This window comes from Atractosteus spatula, chromosome 6 (assembly GCF_055471065.1).
Source record: "Atractosteus spatula isolate fAtrSpa1 chromosome 6, fAtrSpa1.hap1, whole genome shotgun sequence".
NCBI classification, from domain to species: domain Eukaryota; kingdom Metazoa; phylum Chordata; class Actinopteri; order Semionotiformes; family Lepisosteidae; genus Atractosteus; species Atractosteus spatula.
In genome coordinates this window covers 50,429,515-50,444,674 of record NC_142711.1, presented here as the reverse complement: position 1 = coordinate 50,444,674, position 15,160 = coordinate 50,429,515, and the positions used below count along the sequence as shown (strand labels likewise).

At 40.3% G+C, this 15,160-nt stretch overlaps 1 protein-coding gene across 1 annotated transcript in view; it reads left to right on the top strand.

Annotated features, from left to right (window-relative positions):
• Positions 1 to 1,314: 1,314 nt before the first annotated feature.
• The window catches only part of LOC148833017 (cadherin-7-like), an 87,348-nt gene continuing 73,502 nt past the window's right edge, over positions 1,315 to 15,160 (top strand). The window contains exon 1 of the mRNA XM_088918756.1: positions 1,315 to 1,533. Coding sequence (XP_088774882.1) covers positions 1,315 to 1,533 — 219 coding nt within the window. The remainder of the gene's footprint in view (positions 1,534 to 15,160) is intronic.

The window sequence follows — 15,160 nt, the reverse complement described above, 5'->3', positions numbered from 1 at the left end:
CCATACGTGCCAGTGTATTAAAACCAAAGTACAAAGTACAAAGTGCTTTGAGTTCAATCCTCCAAATTAATTTTAGTTTAGTGATTACTGGTGTCACAGTAAAGTAGATAAAACATTTAAGCTTTAACTTGAAGACTGAAGTGCAAACACCAAATCCTTTTCACTATAAATTAATTTCTTTAGATTTTATTAGTTTGAATCTTGCTTAATGTTTTGATTCTTGCCATGTACTGTAGGTGAAATTCATCATGTCTCAATCAGTTCAAGTCCTGTGAATTCCAAGGCATCAAGAGGTTAATTTTCAAAGCACGTCTTTGATGTTTGAAGTATTGACAATTTACTCTGAATCCAACACTGGTCAAAAACAGTACAACTATTGTAACTTATTTGAAAAATAATGTACTTGGTTTTCTTTTACTGCTGCTGGCCAGTTAAAATAAGCATATGCTTTACAAACTGTTGCCTAATAGCTAAATCCAGAACAAGACACTTTTGCACACACCATTATGTAGGAAGTCAGTAGCTCCCAACTTCTTTCTGTGACTCACACATCTAATGTACTTTTGATAGTTGAAGGTATATCTGCTCTAATTAGATGGATTGAAAATGGAAGATTACATTACTCTTTTTTAACATGGTTGAAAATGTTCATAACATTAATTTCAGCTATGATCTATTGCAGCTAACAGAAAATCTTATCACAGACACTGTTGTCCTATAATAATGCAGTGCTTCTCATTTCATAGTCTTTAATCAGTTTGCTGCTATACATTGAAGAAATTGTTTTTTACTATATATTACAAATTCTTAGGTTTTATTGCACAATATAGTTCAATTCCTTTCTATGAAGAAGTCCATATTTTTACTCATCTGTGAACCTAATAAATCCTGCAACATTGGTATTTTCCATCATGACTTTGAATGACTATAAGAAAGAAGCAATACTTTGTACACCATGGTTTCTATCCACGTATTAGTATGTTAAATGTTTTGACTTTCTCCATTAGCTGAGTTTGGCACATTAACTAACACAACAAAATTGTATTTAAAATGCTGCAATCATAACTATTTCTTAACAGCATTTAATAAAACAACTTTTTTTCTTTCTCTCTATAGGTGCCTTTTACCCGATTTTCCCCTGTGAAGTCAAATTTACATCATCCACCTCTCCTCACCCAGTGTGCTACAAATGGTCATCTCTTGATTCCTGCAGATTTTCTCTGGGTCAAAAAAAAGCTTGCTACAACTCCTGCAAATATTTCAAAGCTCTTGTTCTTTTTGTAGATTTCTTTAATTTCCTCAATACTGTAGCAAATGAAGTCAGTGACAGTAAACATCCAGACATTTCTGGGGATTGTGACCCTTCTCCTTTCCCTGTGGGAGGCAAGTTGTACTGAAAGCTCAAGCTCAGGCTCACATTTACACTCCCAGCACTCAGGTGCGACTCTGCGGAGGGAAAAGCGAAGTTGGGTGTGGAACCAATTCTTTGTACTCGAGGAATATACTGGCAATGATCCACTTTATGTTGGAAAGGTATGTGGACTTTTGTTTTGTATTTGAGTATCTGAAGTGAGAAAGGACATTTGTTCATCCAAATGAAGTGGATGTTTAAGCCTACAGTAAATAAAACATCTAACTGGAACAGTGCACGTGGCAATATCTATAGAATGTTAGCATATAATCATATGGAGAGGAAATGAAGGTAATGGATTTGCACCTAATGCCAGGGTAACCATTGTCAGCACTGTAACAATACATCTATATAATGTATTAGCCTTCAGATAATTTTATAGATATCATTGCCTCTCCATGCCTGACTATGTGTAACTACAAGAATGAACTACACATTGGCTTTGGCTCCTGGGTTTCATGTTTCAAGTTATGAAAAGAAAAGCCCGCAGCTTCATACTATCCCATGACATGATGCAATAGAGTAGTCTAAAGTAGCACACATGGTTTTATGTCTTACTTAGTAGCTTGGCTTGATTTTATTTAATACAAATGCAGAAAGAATATTAAAATTTGTCTTTACTCATAATAGCTGCCATGCCAAATGATTGCCAAACTATATTGTAATGGACTACACTTTTTGAAAGCAAAATGGTTTTGGAATCAGTCCACATGGTTTAATTTTGATTTCCTACACAAACAACAGTGTTTTGTTTCAGTTCTAAAAAGTTGTTCTAAATCTACTTCAATACCAACATGCAAGCAACAGTAAAATAATCTCAAATGGAAAGCAACCCCAGTTCTGCATCAGTGGAGTTCAATCTGTTTTTCCTGAGGGAATTGTTTCATTCCGCAATTCAAAACCAATGACTTGACGTACTTGCGCTCATGGAAACAATATGACGGTTTTCAAATTGTTTGTTTTAGCAGTTTAAAACAGGGTGGAAAAGAATATTGATTTTATAGTAGTTTACTTTACACTAGTTAATATTAAATATCCTACTTCTCATTTAGCACTTATACGTTTTGCTTATGATATAGATGTACGGCATATACTGTACACTATATACAGGGTATGTATGAAATTTGAAACATGCCTCTTGATATGCTCCTAATAAATATATAGTTATTCAATGAGGTATGCCACATTTCCTACCAAAAACAAAACATTCAAACTGAACATTGTTTAAATTTTTATTATGAACAAATACCTTCCAAACAGCCTGCCAGAAGAGGCCCCACTATTGTATTCTATCCAAACGGATTACTCTCTAGTGTTAAGAGGTTATTTATAGTTAGACACTTTATTTAAGAAAATGCTCTAAATAACATCTTATATTAGCACCATGAAGAACTACGTTCATGAATTCTGTTAATGAAATGCTGGTGCATCAAGTAATTTACAATCTAAATTAAGAAACATTGTTTATGAAGACATGATTGTGTGCAATTATTTATCAGTCAGCATTTTTAAAAATGTTCTAGGGACTTATTAATGCACGTGCTTAAAGTTTATTCACAATGTGTATGAAACATTATACAATAAAAACTGGTTTTGCAACAATTAAGCTAAACAGCAAGCAGTAAATAGCCTATGGTGTAATTTACACCATACATGCTAAAAAGGGTTCTGGTTGCAACTTATTGTTTTGAAAACGTTTTTGCAGAGTAAGCAAAATTCTGTTAGTTGCATTACTAGCACTGATTCCAAAATAAAAAGGGGTTCATGGTGAGGCACTGAATCACTAGAATTTATGCTATGCATCAAAATGCACTACTCATAATTGCAACATATACACAAAGGTTTGGGGAAAAATGCCAATCTTTTTTATAGAAGGTGAAATGACATTTTATTGAACAGTTATGACAGGCAAATTCATTATGCTTAACTTTTGTCAAACATGGTGACCAATAGAGATTTTGTGGGTGGGGTTACCGTGAATGTCCGTAAAAGACTAATAGAGTATGGCCACCATCTGAAGCAACACGAACTGTAATGAGCAGCACATTACACTAAACTGTAATGTTTAGTGTTGTACTGATGGAATATTGATACATCTGAATGAGCCAGCCGGAACTGAGGTCTCAAAATTTGATTTATATGTGCCATGCAGTCAGGTAGATATCCGTTACTGCAGTGGAGTTCTGGAATTGGATACTCACTCAGACTCCCCATTGATTGGTTTTCTGTACACAATTAGCATATTGGTCTGCATGTCTGTGTCAAACTCGCAGACATCCATTAGGATGGTCATGATTCATTGCTAAAGAGGACTTGACCCTAATGCTGATGAGCCACGTGACGTGTTCCTCCAACATAATGATGGCATGAAGGCATTGTTCTCTTGAGCTACCATGCCCTGTTTATTCTTTGTGTCTTTCTTGATTTTCACCAAGCTTGGCATTCATCAGTTACATCACATCACCAGGACACTCATCACTTGTGCTCCCTCTCAGATGAGGAGATTTTGTGTTAATACAACTATTAAAGTCACTTAAGTGCATCACTGACTGTCATAAAAGAATAATCGAAATTCCCTGAACATTTAATCAATATCCAAATTTGTACACTTTTAAAAATATGTGAAAGTAATTTTAAGCGTACATAAAAAGAATCGTATCTGCAAAGATTAATAGTAGGAGGATGAATTACCTTTTTTCAGATATAACATGTCCTCTTCACTTACAGTAATGGGAAGATCTTGCGACCAGTCCCTTTCAAGTACCCTTATCATAAAAATAAAAATCAATCTGAATAGGCTTTACAATAAAAAAAACAACAGAGTCAACTCATGACTAAACTGAATAATAAAAACTAACATAAACTGACTGGAAAAAGGCCATGCTCAAAGAGATGTGCCTTGGAGGAATACAAATCTGCTATTTTCTGGGAGAGCTGATGAAATGTGACAGTATTTCTTCATCCTCAGTATATGCTATAGTACATCCTTAGATGAATAAAAAAGGCAGTGGTGGAATGCCTTATAGTTATAAGAACCCTGTTTTTCTTAAAGAAGGGTATCTAAAGTTGTCAAAATAGAGTATTATATAAATGTGTTTGTCTGGGATTATTATCTTATATGCTTTGATATGCCAGTACCATGCTGAACGTAATTGAAAAACATTCTGTTCTCAAGTAACTTGATAAAACAGTGTATCTTAAAACTTATAAAATGACTAGAAATGGGTATAATTTACTGATGTGCAAATGTTATGTACTGTGGTAGAGTTATTTTGAAGAAAATGGACTGTTGAGTGCACTACACCTAAAAAATAGGAACAGAGCTAGATGCTAGGAACTACTGCCACCAATCCACCATACTACCAATCCAACTTCCAGGAGCACTTGGTTACTTGTACACCCCCTTTTTGGAGCTTATGGTCACATAACTAAATTGGCATAGTCCTGATCAGAAGCATGCACATTTACGATCAGTCACATTGGAGAACAGAATTTACTAGTGTTTAGTGATAACAGTAGGAATGTTTTTGGTTAATACTGGACATCAAGAGAATTACCTATGGCATTTAAATTTGTCAGTATGGTTTGAGTTTGATGAGCTTAAGCAATATAAATTATGCATCATAGCTAAAATACAATACATCCAACAACACTTTAAGGGAACACCTCTAAGGGAATAAAAAATCAGATAATACACTGAAATGTGTGTATAAATAGTAGTAATACCACTTGAAGTTCAAGAAAGAAACGTCCTACTTATCCTCTATCCTTTTGGCTATGATATAGGTATTCAATCCTATACAATAATATTTCTGACCTGAAAGTTTAAAAATCAAGCCTTCAGTCAAAATGTACATTGAAATAGGGTACTACAATATGCATGATCAATACCTAGTATAAACAAGCATACAATATTGGAGACTGCAGAGAACAATGTAAAAGGAAAATAGGAATTGTCAATCAATTGTCAGATCAGTGATGTTGTTTGGCAGTAATTGACAATGATGTACGTTCCTACCCAACTCATTCCATGGATCTTTTTATTTAAGATTTGTACATAAGATTTGTTTAATGCAGGCAATTGATCCAGACTAGTGCATTAGAATTTGATACCTCTGATGTACAGGGACAGACATTATAAAATTGATAGCAATGCTATTAATGTAATGAAATAAAGTAATAAAGGAATGCTAACTTAATGATGGCATTGAACATGTACAGTATATTGTTCTATCATAAAAGGGCATGCAGAACTGACATATTCAAACTAATTCAACTATTTACAGTATGAATGTCGGAGTTTGTACAAGTTTGCAAAAAAGCATTTTAATTAAGAGTGTATAATTCAAGTGATATAATTGTCAGTGTTTCTGAAGGCAGACTTGGGTAATGCGTTGATTCTGACATCAAAGGTACTTGAAAAGATTTATTTCTGAATTGCAGATAATTGTACATATAATAATACATACATTGCGCATAATGTCAAAGAATAGCAGGCTGGAGCAGGTAGGACCCTGTGTGTAGCAGTCTCCCGTGGCATCTGGTCAGGAGGTGGATAAGGTTCCGAATCAAAAACTAATCGAAAACAAGAGGCAAAGTCGTGATCGATTATGGTTGCAAGGAGTCAAAAGCCAGCAAGGACAGACGAGAGAAATGCTAGTCTTCAGGAGAAGGAAGTTTTAGAGCAGCTCGGGGAGGAAAGCTTAATAGTGAGCAAGGTCCAAGAGGAGAGTGAGGGTTTAAATAATAGAGTGTGTGCGGTGTTGCTGCGTGGACGTTTACGTTTGCATTTTTGCATGCGGTTCGTGACACATAAGATATTTGGTGCTAAGGTGTCATGGTACACATGCATTGCACACATACCAGCTCAGAAGGTAGTATGTTCTATGATTAATTTGCAAAATATCACAACTGACAAAGAGGAGAGGAAGCAGGTACTTGGGATGTTAAACATTATTGGTGTTTGATGCAGATCTCAATATTAATGCGATAACCATTTTACACTTGTTAACTATGTTTGGATGACTATTAATACTAGTTATAATCCATTGCCTTTGTTCCACATAAGGCACTATAACAAGACAAAACTGATCTAAAACACTTAACACACTGTTCAGTACTTGGTTTGCAGCTAGTTTTAGGTGGTCAGAAATTATAGTCATAAGGATTTAAACAGTCCAAAGATAACTGACAGACTATGGTTTGTAAACCTTAAGAACAAATTCCTCAGCAATTTGCACTGCAATATTGGGCAGCAAATTGAGGTAACCCTGGTCACAGAGAACAAAAATGCCATTTTCTCTAATTGTTTAATCTATCAATGCCAGAGAGAGCAATTTGCACACAACTGTTGTTGACTGAAATGGTTTAATGGAAGAGGAGTAATTGCTTAGTACTTTCCAATTCCAATCAGAACTCGTTGGACAGGCTAGTCTTGCTATCCAGTGCTTTAGGGACACCATCATCAAGCAATCCTCTATTCAATGTATATACAGCCAGGTAGACAACTCATTTTCCAACAGTTCTTGCCCCAACATTGCCAGGATTACATCGGCATTCTTGTCTGTACACAGTGCTCAAGTACTGGGATTGCCACTCATGACACTAATAAATGATAAATTATTTCATTAGGCTTAGCTATGCTTCAGTGTGTATCAGTCCACATTACAAATTGAGCAAAACTCTAGCACCTTACATTTTCTGGTTGTTGTCAACACCTTACACAAAGTTCAAAACCATACAAAGATTTAATAATCTAAAGTGTAGAAGTCTAAACACTTGTCTACAAAAACACAAGGATAAACTATGAAACCTGAGGTGATAGGAAATTATATTAAATGTCTGGCTGTGATAATTGATTCAGTTAACTGGATGAAGTGATTTGGTTACAACACATAGAAATGGTAGACCAATGTTTTTCCTTCCCAGGAATAAAGCAATAAAGCATATCATTTTCTCAATAATGTTTAAGAGGGAATGGTTCCTTGTGCTTAAAAAGCTGTGGAGAAACATTAAAGAATGAATCCTTGAAAGTGTACTTGCTATATCTTACAGCAGATAGAGGTCTCTTGTGCATGAAGTATTTAAAATTATTGATCTCCCTGCTCTTGGAAAGTACTGTCAATTTGTACAGTGTTTAGAATGCCTGATGTATAAAACGAATGCCATTAAGGGATCTGACCAAGTATTCATTTGAATAAGACCTAATCATGGAATTCTTCCTCTCTGTGATGGTAAAAATCGCATCTGATGTATCATTTCTATGATGTTCTCTCTGAGAGATTTTTGAACCTCAAATCAAGTACTGCAATTCCTTGGACAACAACTTGAAAACAAATTGTGTTTGACTTACGATTTATTGAACATTAGGATACATTCATGACTGGACCATTAAACCTAAAGCACCCCTTTGAAGCTAAGCATGCCAGACCAGCAGCACTGGACAGGGGCAATATGCTGCTACTTCCCACCTCTTCCAAGCAAGAAAGATGGAGGTTGAGGAGGGAGAGAAAAAATCCAAAATTAGCAGTAATGCTTCAGGTGTTAGGGATTCGGTACGAGGGACCGAACCAGTGAGTGAACCCACTTGCAGGAGCGAACAAAGCCAAGCCGTAATCCAAAAGCAAGCCGTAATCGTAGGAACGAGCCGAGAGTCCAGGGGAAGCCAGATATCCGAAAGGGAACGAGTACCGAAGCCGAAGCGCGATCCGAAGTCGTAGTCAGTAGAGCAATCCGATAATCCAGGGGTAGCCAGTGATCCGAAACAGAGCGAAAGTAACCAAGCCAAACCGAGATCCGAAAAGCCGAAGTCCAAAGGGAAAAGCCGCAAACCGAAAGCCAAGACGAACACAGGGTAGAAGTAGGAGTAGCGCAACCAGGAAGCTCGAAAGGAAAAACCAATACTGAGCAACGAGGTAGGGAAGGACAGGTGTTTAAGTAGGATGAGACGGGGGTGTGGTGGTGAATGGGAAAACTAATAGGTGAACTGATGGATAGGGGCTACGCCTACTTCTGCCTCCTCCGTTGCCGGGAGGCAGGGATCGTAACATTACCCCCCCCTCTACGGGCGGCTCCTGACGCCCTAACGGGACGATCCGGGAAGTTAAGGTGGAAGTCTTGGATGAGGTTGGGGTCCAGAATATCCTTCTCCGAAACCCATGAGCGCTCCTCCGGACCGTAGCCTTCCCAATCGACGAGATATTGTAGGGATCCACGAGACCATCGGGAATCCAGGATTTTAATGACCGTGTAAGCAGGGAGTCCATCAATTACTCGAGGCGGTGGGGGTTTTTGTTGCGGTTTAGACAGGGTGGATCTGTGAAAGGGTTTAAGGAGGGAAACATGGAAAGTAGGGTGGATCCGAAGGGTAGGAGGCAAGGCCAGCCAGTAAGTTACTGGGGTAATCTGGGCGAGGACACGAAAAGGACCAATGTACCTGGTAGCAAGCTTGCCAGAAGGTTGCTTAAGAGGAAGGTTACGAGTAGATAACCAAACAAACTGACCACGTCGAAGTCTGGGTGGGATCCGACGGCGCCGATCAGTTACCTTCTTCTGCTGAGCTGAGGTGCAAAGAAGGGTGGCTTTGGCCTTCCTCCAGAAGGTCTTCAGGTTAGAGATGTAGTCCTGAACCGAAGGTACCTCTGTGTTGGGGTGGGAGTCAGGGATCAGAGGAGGCTGATAACCTAAGGCACACTTAAAGGGAGACATGCCAGTAGATGTAGTATACAATGAGTTGTGTGCATACTCTGCCCATGGGAGCAAGGACACCCAATTATCATGGGTAGAGGAGATATAAGTCCGTAAATAGGTCAGCAGTTCCTGATTCATGCGTTCTGTCTGACCGTTGGCCTGAGGGTGGTAAGCTGAGGTAAGTGAGACTGAGGCGCCCAGTGACTTACAGAAGGCCCTCCAAAATCGGGAGACAAACTGAGGGCCCCTATCTGAAACAATATCCTTAGGGATGCCATGCAGTCGGAAGATATGCTGTACAAACAATTCTGCTAGTTCTCGAGCTGTAGGTAAAGATGGTAGGGGAATAAAATGAGCAGATTTGGAGAAATGGTCTACCACTACCATAATAGTCGTGTGTCCATGGCTGGGTGGAAGGTCAGTAACAAAATCTACTGAGAGGTGGGTCCAAGGACGATCCGGGATGGGTAAGGGTTGAAGTAGGCCCGCTGCCCTCATCCGGGAAGACTTCATTTGGGAACAGATAGAGCAGGCCTGGACATACTCCTTGATATCCTTAGCCATAGTTGGCCACCAGAAGTCTCTGGAGATGAAATCCAAGGTACGGTGGACTCCAGGGTGTCCAGCGAAGCGGGAGTCATGACCCAATTGTAAAACCGCCGATCGGACGGGATGAGAGATAAATAACTTGTCCTGAGGACACTGAGGAGGTACCGTCTGCCCAACCAAGGCTCGTCGGACAATCACCTCAATGTCCCATCTTACCGCAGCCAGGAACTTACCAGACGGAATGATGGGTTCTGGAATCAATTCGGCCTCAGGGGGGTCATGGATCCGTGAGAGGGCGTCTGCTTTGATGTTCTTAGAACCTGGAGTGTAGGTGATCAAGAAATTAAACCTGGAAAAAAAAAAGGGACCACCTAGCCTGGCGAGGACAAAGACGTTTGGCCGACTGCAGGTACTCCAGGTTTTTGTGATCTGTGTAAATCAAAAAAGGGTGATGAGCACCCTCTAACCAGTGCCTCCATTCCTCCAATGCCAGCTTAATGGCCAAGAGCTCACGGTTACCCACGTCATAGTTCATTTGGGCAGGGGATAACTTCTTAGAGAAGAAGGCACAGGGATGAAGAATCTGTTTTTCTCCATGACGTTGAGAGAGAATAGCCCCCACACCATGGCCAGAAGCATCCACTTCGACTACAAAAGGCAAAGTTGGATCAGGGTTTTAGGATGGGGGCTGTTGTGAACAGGTGTTTCAGACGCTGAAATGCTTCTTCGGCTTGAGGGGTCCATTTGCCTTGTCTTGGTCCTTTACGAGTCAAGGAGGTTATGGGAGTGACCACCGAGCTGAAGTTTCGAATAAACTTCCTGTAAAAATTAGCAAAGCCGAGAAATCGTTGAATGTGTTTGAGGTTCTTGGGTGTGGGCCAATCAGTAATCGCCGAGACTTTACTCGAATCCATTTCCACACCCTCTGGAGAGATGACGTAACCTAAAAAATGAATCCTCGAAGCATGGAAGGTACACTTCTCCAGTTTGACATATAGTTTATTCTTGATGAGCCGGGAGAGTACTTCTCTGACATGGAGAACATGATCCTGGAAGGAATCAGAAAAAATTAGAATGTCATCTAGATAGACCAAGACAAATCTTTGTAGGAGATCACGAAAGATGTCATTAATAAAAGACTGAAACACTGCTGGGGCATTAACCAAACCAAAGGGCATGACCAAATATTCGTAATGTCCATGGGTTGTCATGAAAGCCGTCTTCCACTCGTCCCCTTCCCGAATGCGGATTAGATTATAGGCCCCTCGTAAATCCAGTTTGGTGAAGACTTTGGCTCAATGCACCGACTCAAGTGCTGCTGGAATTAGAGGCAAAGGGTACCGATTCTTGATTGTGATCTCATTGAGGCCACGATAGTCGATGCAGGGACGAAGCCCACCATCCTTCTTTTCCACGAAAAAAAAAACTGGCACATGCTGGTGAAGTGGATGGACGTATAAGTCCAGCCTTCAGAGAATCCTGTATGTAGACTTTCAGGGCCTCAGACTCAGAATTGGAGAGCGGAAAAATACGACCTTTAGGAGGGATAGTACCTGGCAAAAGGTCAATGGCACAATCATAAGGTCGATGAGGTGGGAGGGCCAAGGCCTCCTGCTTATTAAAGGCTTCCTGTAGATCGGAATATTGAGGGGGTATGGTAGGAACCCCTGAAGGGGACGTCGCCGTGAGTGCAATTCGTACTGGTAGACAACAGCAATCTTTAATACATCTGGGTCCCCAAGCTAAAATTTCTTTTCGGGACCAAGAAATGTTAGGGTCATGCTGTTGTAGCCAAGGAAAGCCTAGCACCAGAGGATGTGTTGGGGTCTCAAGGAGATAAAACCAGATGTCTTCCACATGGGTGGCGCCAATCTGCAAGCTTATAATTTCAGTTTGCCATCTAATAAGTCCTGGAGATACGGGGGAGCCGTCGATCGATTGAACACGAAGTGGTGTAGTCACCGGGGTCAAGGGTAATTTCCAAGTTCGAGCGATGGAGGCGTCAATAAAGTTTCCTGCCGCCCCTGAGTCTATAAAAGCTAGCAGAGGTCTCCTTTCATTACCCCAGAATAGTGTAGAACGAATAAAAAATCCAGAGGAAAACTGAGGGGATTGAGAAATCTCACTCACCTTAGGAACTTGAGAAGGTGAGCTGCGCCTCAAGGATCAGTATGAGGCAGGGCAGGCCGCTTTAAAGTGTCCTAATTTCCCACAGTACATGCAGCGACCCTCTCGTTGGCGCCTCTCTCGTTCTTCAGGGGTTAACTGGGTGCGGGCTACTTCCATAGGTTGATCTGAGTCGAAAGATCTGATAGGAGATAGCCGAGGAGCCTTTAATATTGGGGTCCGAGATCTTTCAGCACTCCTTTGACGAATTCTGATATCCAATTCCAACACTTGTGAAATTACTTCCTCCAAGGTACTGCCCAATTGCGGCATATTTACCAGACGGTCCTTTATTTCTTCACTGAGTCCTTGACGGAAAAGAAAAATAAGGACCTCGTCGTTCCAGTGAGTCTCCGCTGCTGCTACTTGAAAATCTATAGCATAGTCTTGTACAGACCGGCGGCCCTGGTGGATGGAGGAGAGGCGGAAGGCAGAGTCTTGACCGACTACGGGATGACAAAAAACCCCCTTAAATTTTCCTAAAAAGAGATCATAATCCTGAATTTCAGGAGCCCCGCGATCAAGCAGAGCAGTAGCCCATTCCAAAGCGCGGCCGGTTAGCAGTGAAACTATGAAGGCGATCTTGTCCTGAGGAGAAAAAAAAGTTTCCGGATGGAGCCTGAAAACCAGCGCACACTGTGCTAAGAAGCCCCGACATTTCGTAGGGTTGCCGTCAAACCTGTCAGGTGGAGTTAGTGGAAGAGGCCGAGGGGCAGGTGTAGGAGCTGGCGGGGGCAGAGCCGAAGCGGCAGCTCCAGCGTTGCTTCCTTGATTGCCGATGGGCGGCATTGCAGACAGGTGCGCAGAGATCTGTTGGACAGAAGCCTGGAGCTGGAGTAAGGCTTGTCCGTGCTGATCCAGAGCCGAGCGAATCTCCTCTTGCTCCGCTGGGTCCATGTTAAAGGGCTCAGTATTCTGTTAGGGATTCGGTACGAGGGACCGAACCAGTGAGTGAACCCACTTGCAGGAGCGAACAAAGCCAAGCCGTAATCCGAAAGCAAGCCGTAATCGTAGGAACGAGCCGAGAGTCCAGGGGAAGCCAGATATCCGAAAGGGAACGAGTACCGAAGCCGAAGTGCGATCCGAAGTCGTAGTCAGTAGAGCAATCCGATAATCCAGGGGTAGCCAGTGATCCGAAACAGAGCGAAAGTAACCAAGCCAAACCGAGATCCGAAAAGCCGAAGTCCAAAGGGAAAAGCCGCAAACCGAAAGCCAAGACGAACACAGGGTAGAAGTAGGAGTAGCACAACCGGGAAGCTCGAAAGGAAAAACCAATACTGAGCAACGAGGTAGGGAAGGACAGGTGTTTAAGTAGGATGAGACGGGGGTGTGGTGGTGAATGGGAAAACTAATAGGTGAACTGATGGATAGCGGCTACGCCTACTTCTGCCTCCTCCGTTGCCGGGAGGCAGGGATCGTAACATCAGGTAGCTTTAAAAAGCAATGCCTGAATAAACATATCTAAATGGTTTCCCTTAAAGGCTATACTCTATAACAGAATATATTGTATACTGTATGTAAATATTTATCACTTTATTTTCCTTGATCTATTTTGCTTATACAAATCCTGGAACAAATTGTGACTAACATCATTTGATAGGGTTCAGTTGACAGTTGTTTTTGGTGGCCTGACTGTTGAGCTTTTGAGGCTGTTTAAGCTGTTTTTTTTACTGGGAACATTAGTTTCATGGTGACCTGTTACGAAAGCTTTAATAAAATACATTTCACTCCAGGACTTTTTATTTTTTGCTCATGGGTAGACCCATCTCCTTTCATGTGTATTAAATCATTGTTAACTATATAACCAATTATATACTTGATGATGGCTGATGATCCAAGTACTATATATACAGTAGGAATGTATAAATGTAGCAACACAGTAGGATGTGTAATGTATTTTGAAGTTTCAGCAATAAGTTGCTTAAAATCAACCTTCCTGTGGCAATTATTTCTTCAATTGAAGTCTGAGGATAGTTTTATTGCAAAATGGAGCCAGTCTCATTTTAACTAAATTTTGCAGTTTTTTTCCCCCAGTTTACATTTACCAAAATGTAGTTTCAGCTATTGCCTTTTTTAACTGAGGATTTTGTATAAAAGTAATGTATAAGTAAGATGCTTCTAATGATCACAATTTAAAGATTATATAATAAATCCACACTACACTACTTGTGACCAAAGGCAATAATCCATGTTGGTGATTAAACATTGCTAAGATAGGTAGAATTTTGCTAGGGTAGTGCAATGAAACCTCAATTTCTAAGGTCCCCTCTGGGGACTTATGGGTTGCTGGCTTCTTGGACAGGTCATTCTATGACTTGAGGTGGATACTTAAGGGCTGTTTTTTGAAAATTATTGTTTTAGATGGTTACACATTTGAAAATGTATGAAAAGGAAGAAATTACAGTTTTGAAACCTTTTTTTTAAACCACAGTCTTAAAACTTTCTGAACTAGCTAAGTACATGCGGAGTACAGTGACTCTATAAAAAAATCTCTAGGAAAAAAACACAGACTCCAAACCTTCCATCGTCTTTCCCCCTCTGAAGTTGGTCCTTACTTCTTGGAATTTTTATTTTTTTTATTTTCATTCAGTAGTGAGAGCCCCTCCACAGTTTGAATAAAAAATAAAATAAAAATGTTTTTGGATTACATTGATATAGAAAGAAATGTCTTATTAAGGCTTTGAACATTCAAGAACACAAATAATATTGGGTTGTTGGTCTGGGATTTTGATTTTTTGTTTGGGTGCAACAGGTACAGTACCTAGTTCAAATCCCAGATAAGCCCATTTGTGCTCTTTGCTCAAGGCCAGGACACCTCCATTGCTCACCTAAAATCTCAAACACTGGTCTCAACTAGGAATCCAAAAATAGAAATGGTGGTTGCTGGAGACTACATTTTTTGTTTGGTGTCTTGCTGGAGCTAAGGTAACTGTGTTCTACACAGAACAAATTTAAACAACTCAGACAGAAATGTAGAACAGGACTAAGGCTCTGTTTTCTCAGGAATCTTAACAGCAGTGGCAGCAAAAGATGAACGACTACAAATGTTATTCTGTCAGCACAACACATGAATGTTGTGATGGGCAGAAGAAGGCTTCATCTTGCTTGCCTACTGGAATCCTTTCCATAGCAAAGACATCTGTATCTGAAAGATATCTGTATAGACGTGGCAAATTGCATCTAAATTAGATGTGTACCACTCATTGTGATGAACCGTAAAGAAATCCCAAAACATTTAAACAAGAATGAAACCCAAGTAAATCACAAATAAAGTTGCATTTGGAGTAAAGACCAAAGGAAGAACCAAAGGGAAAAACCGAAGATCAAATAATCTAGTGTTTATAA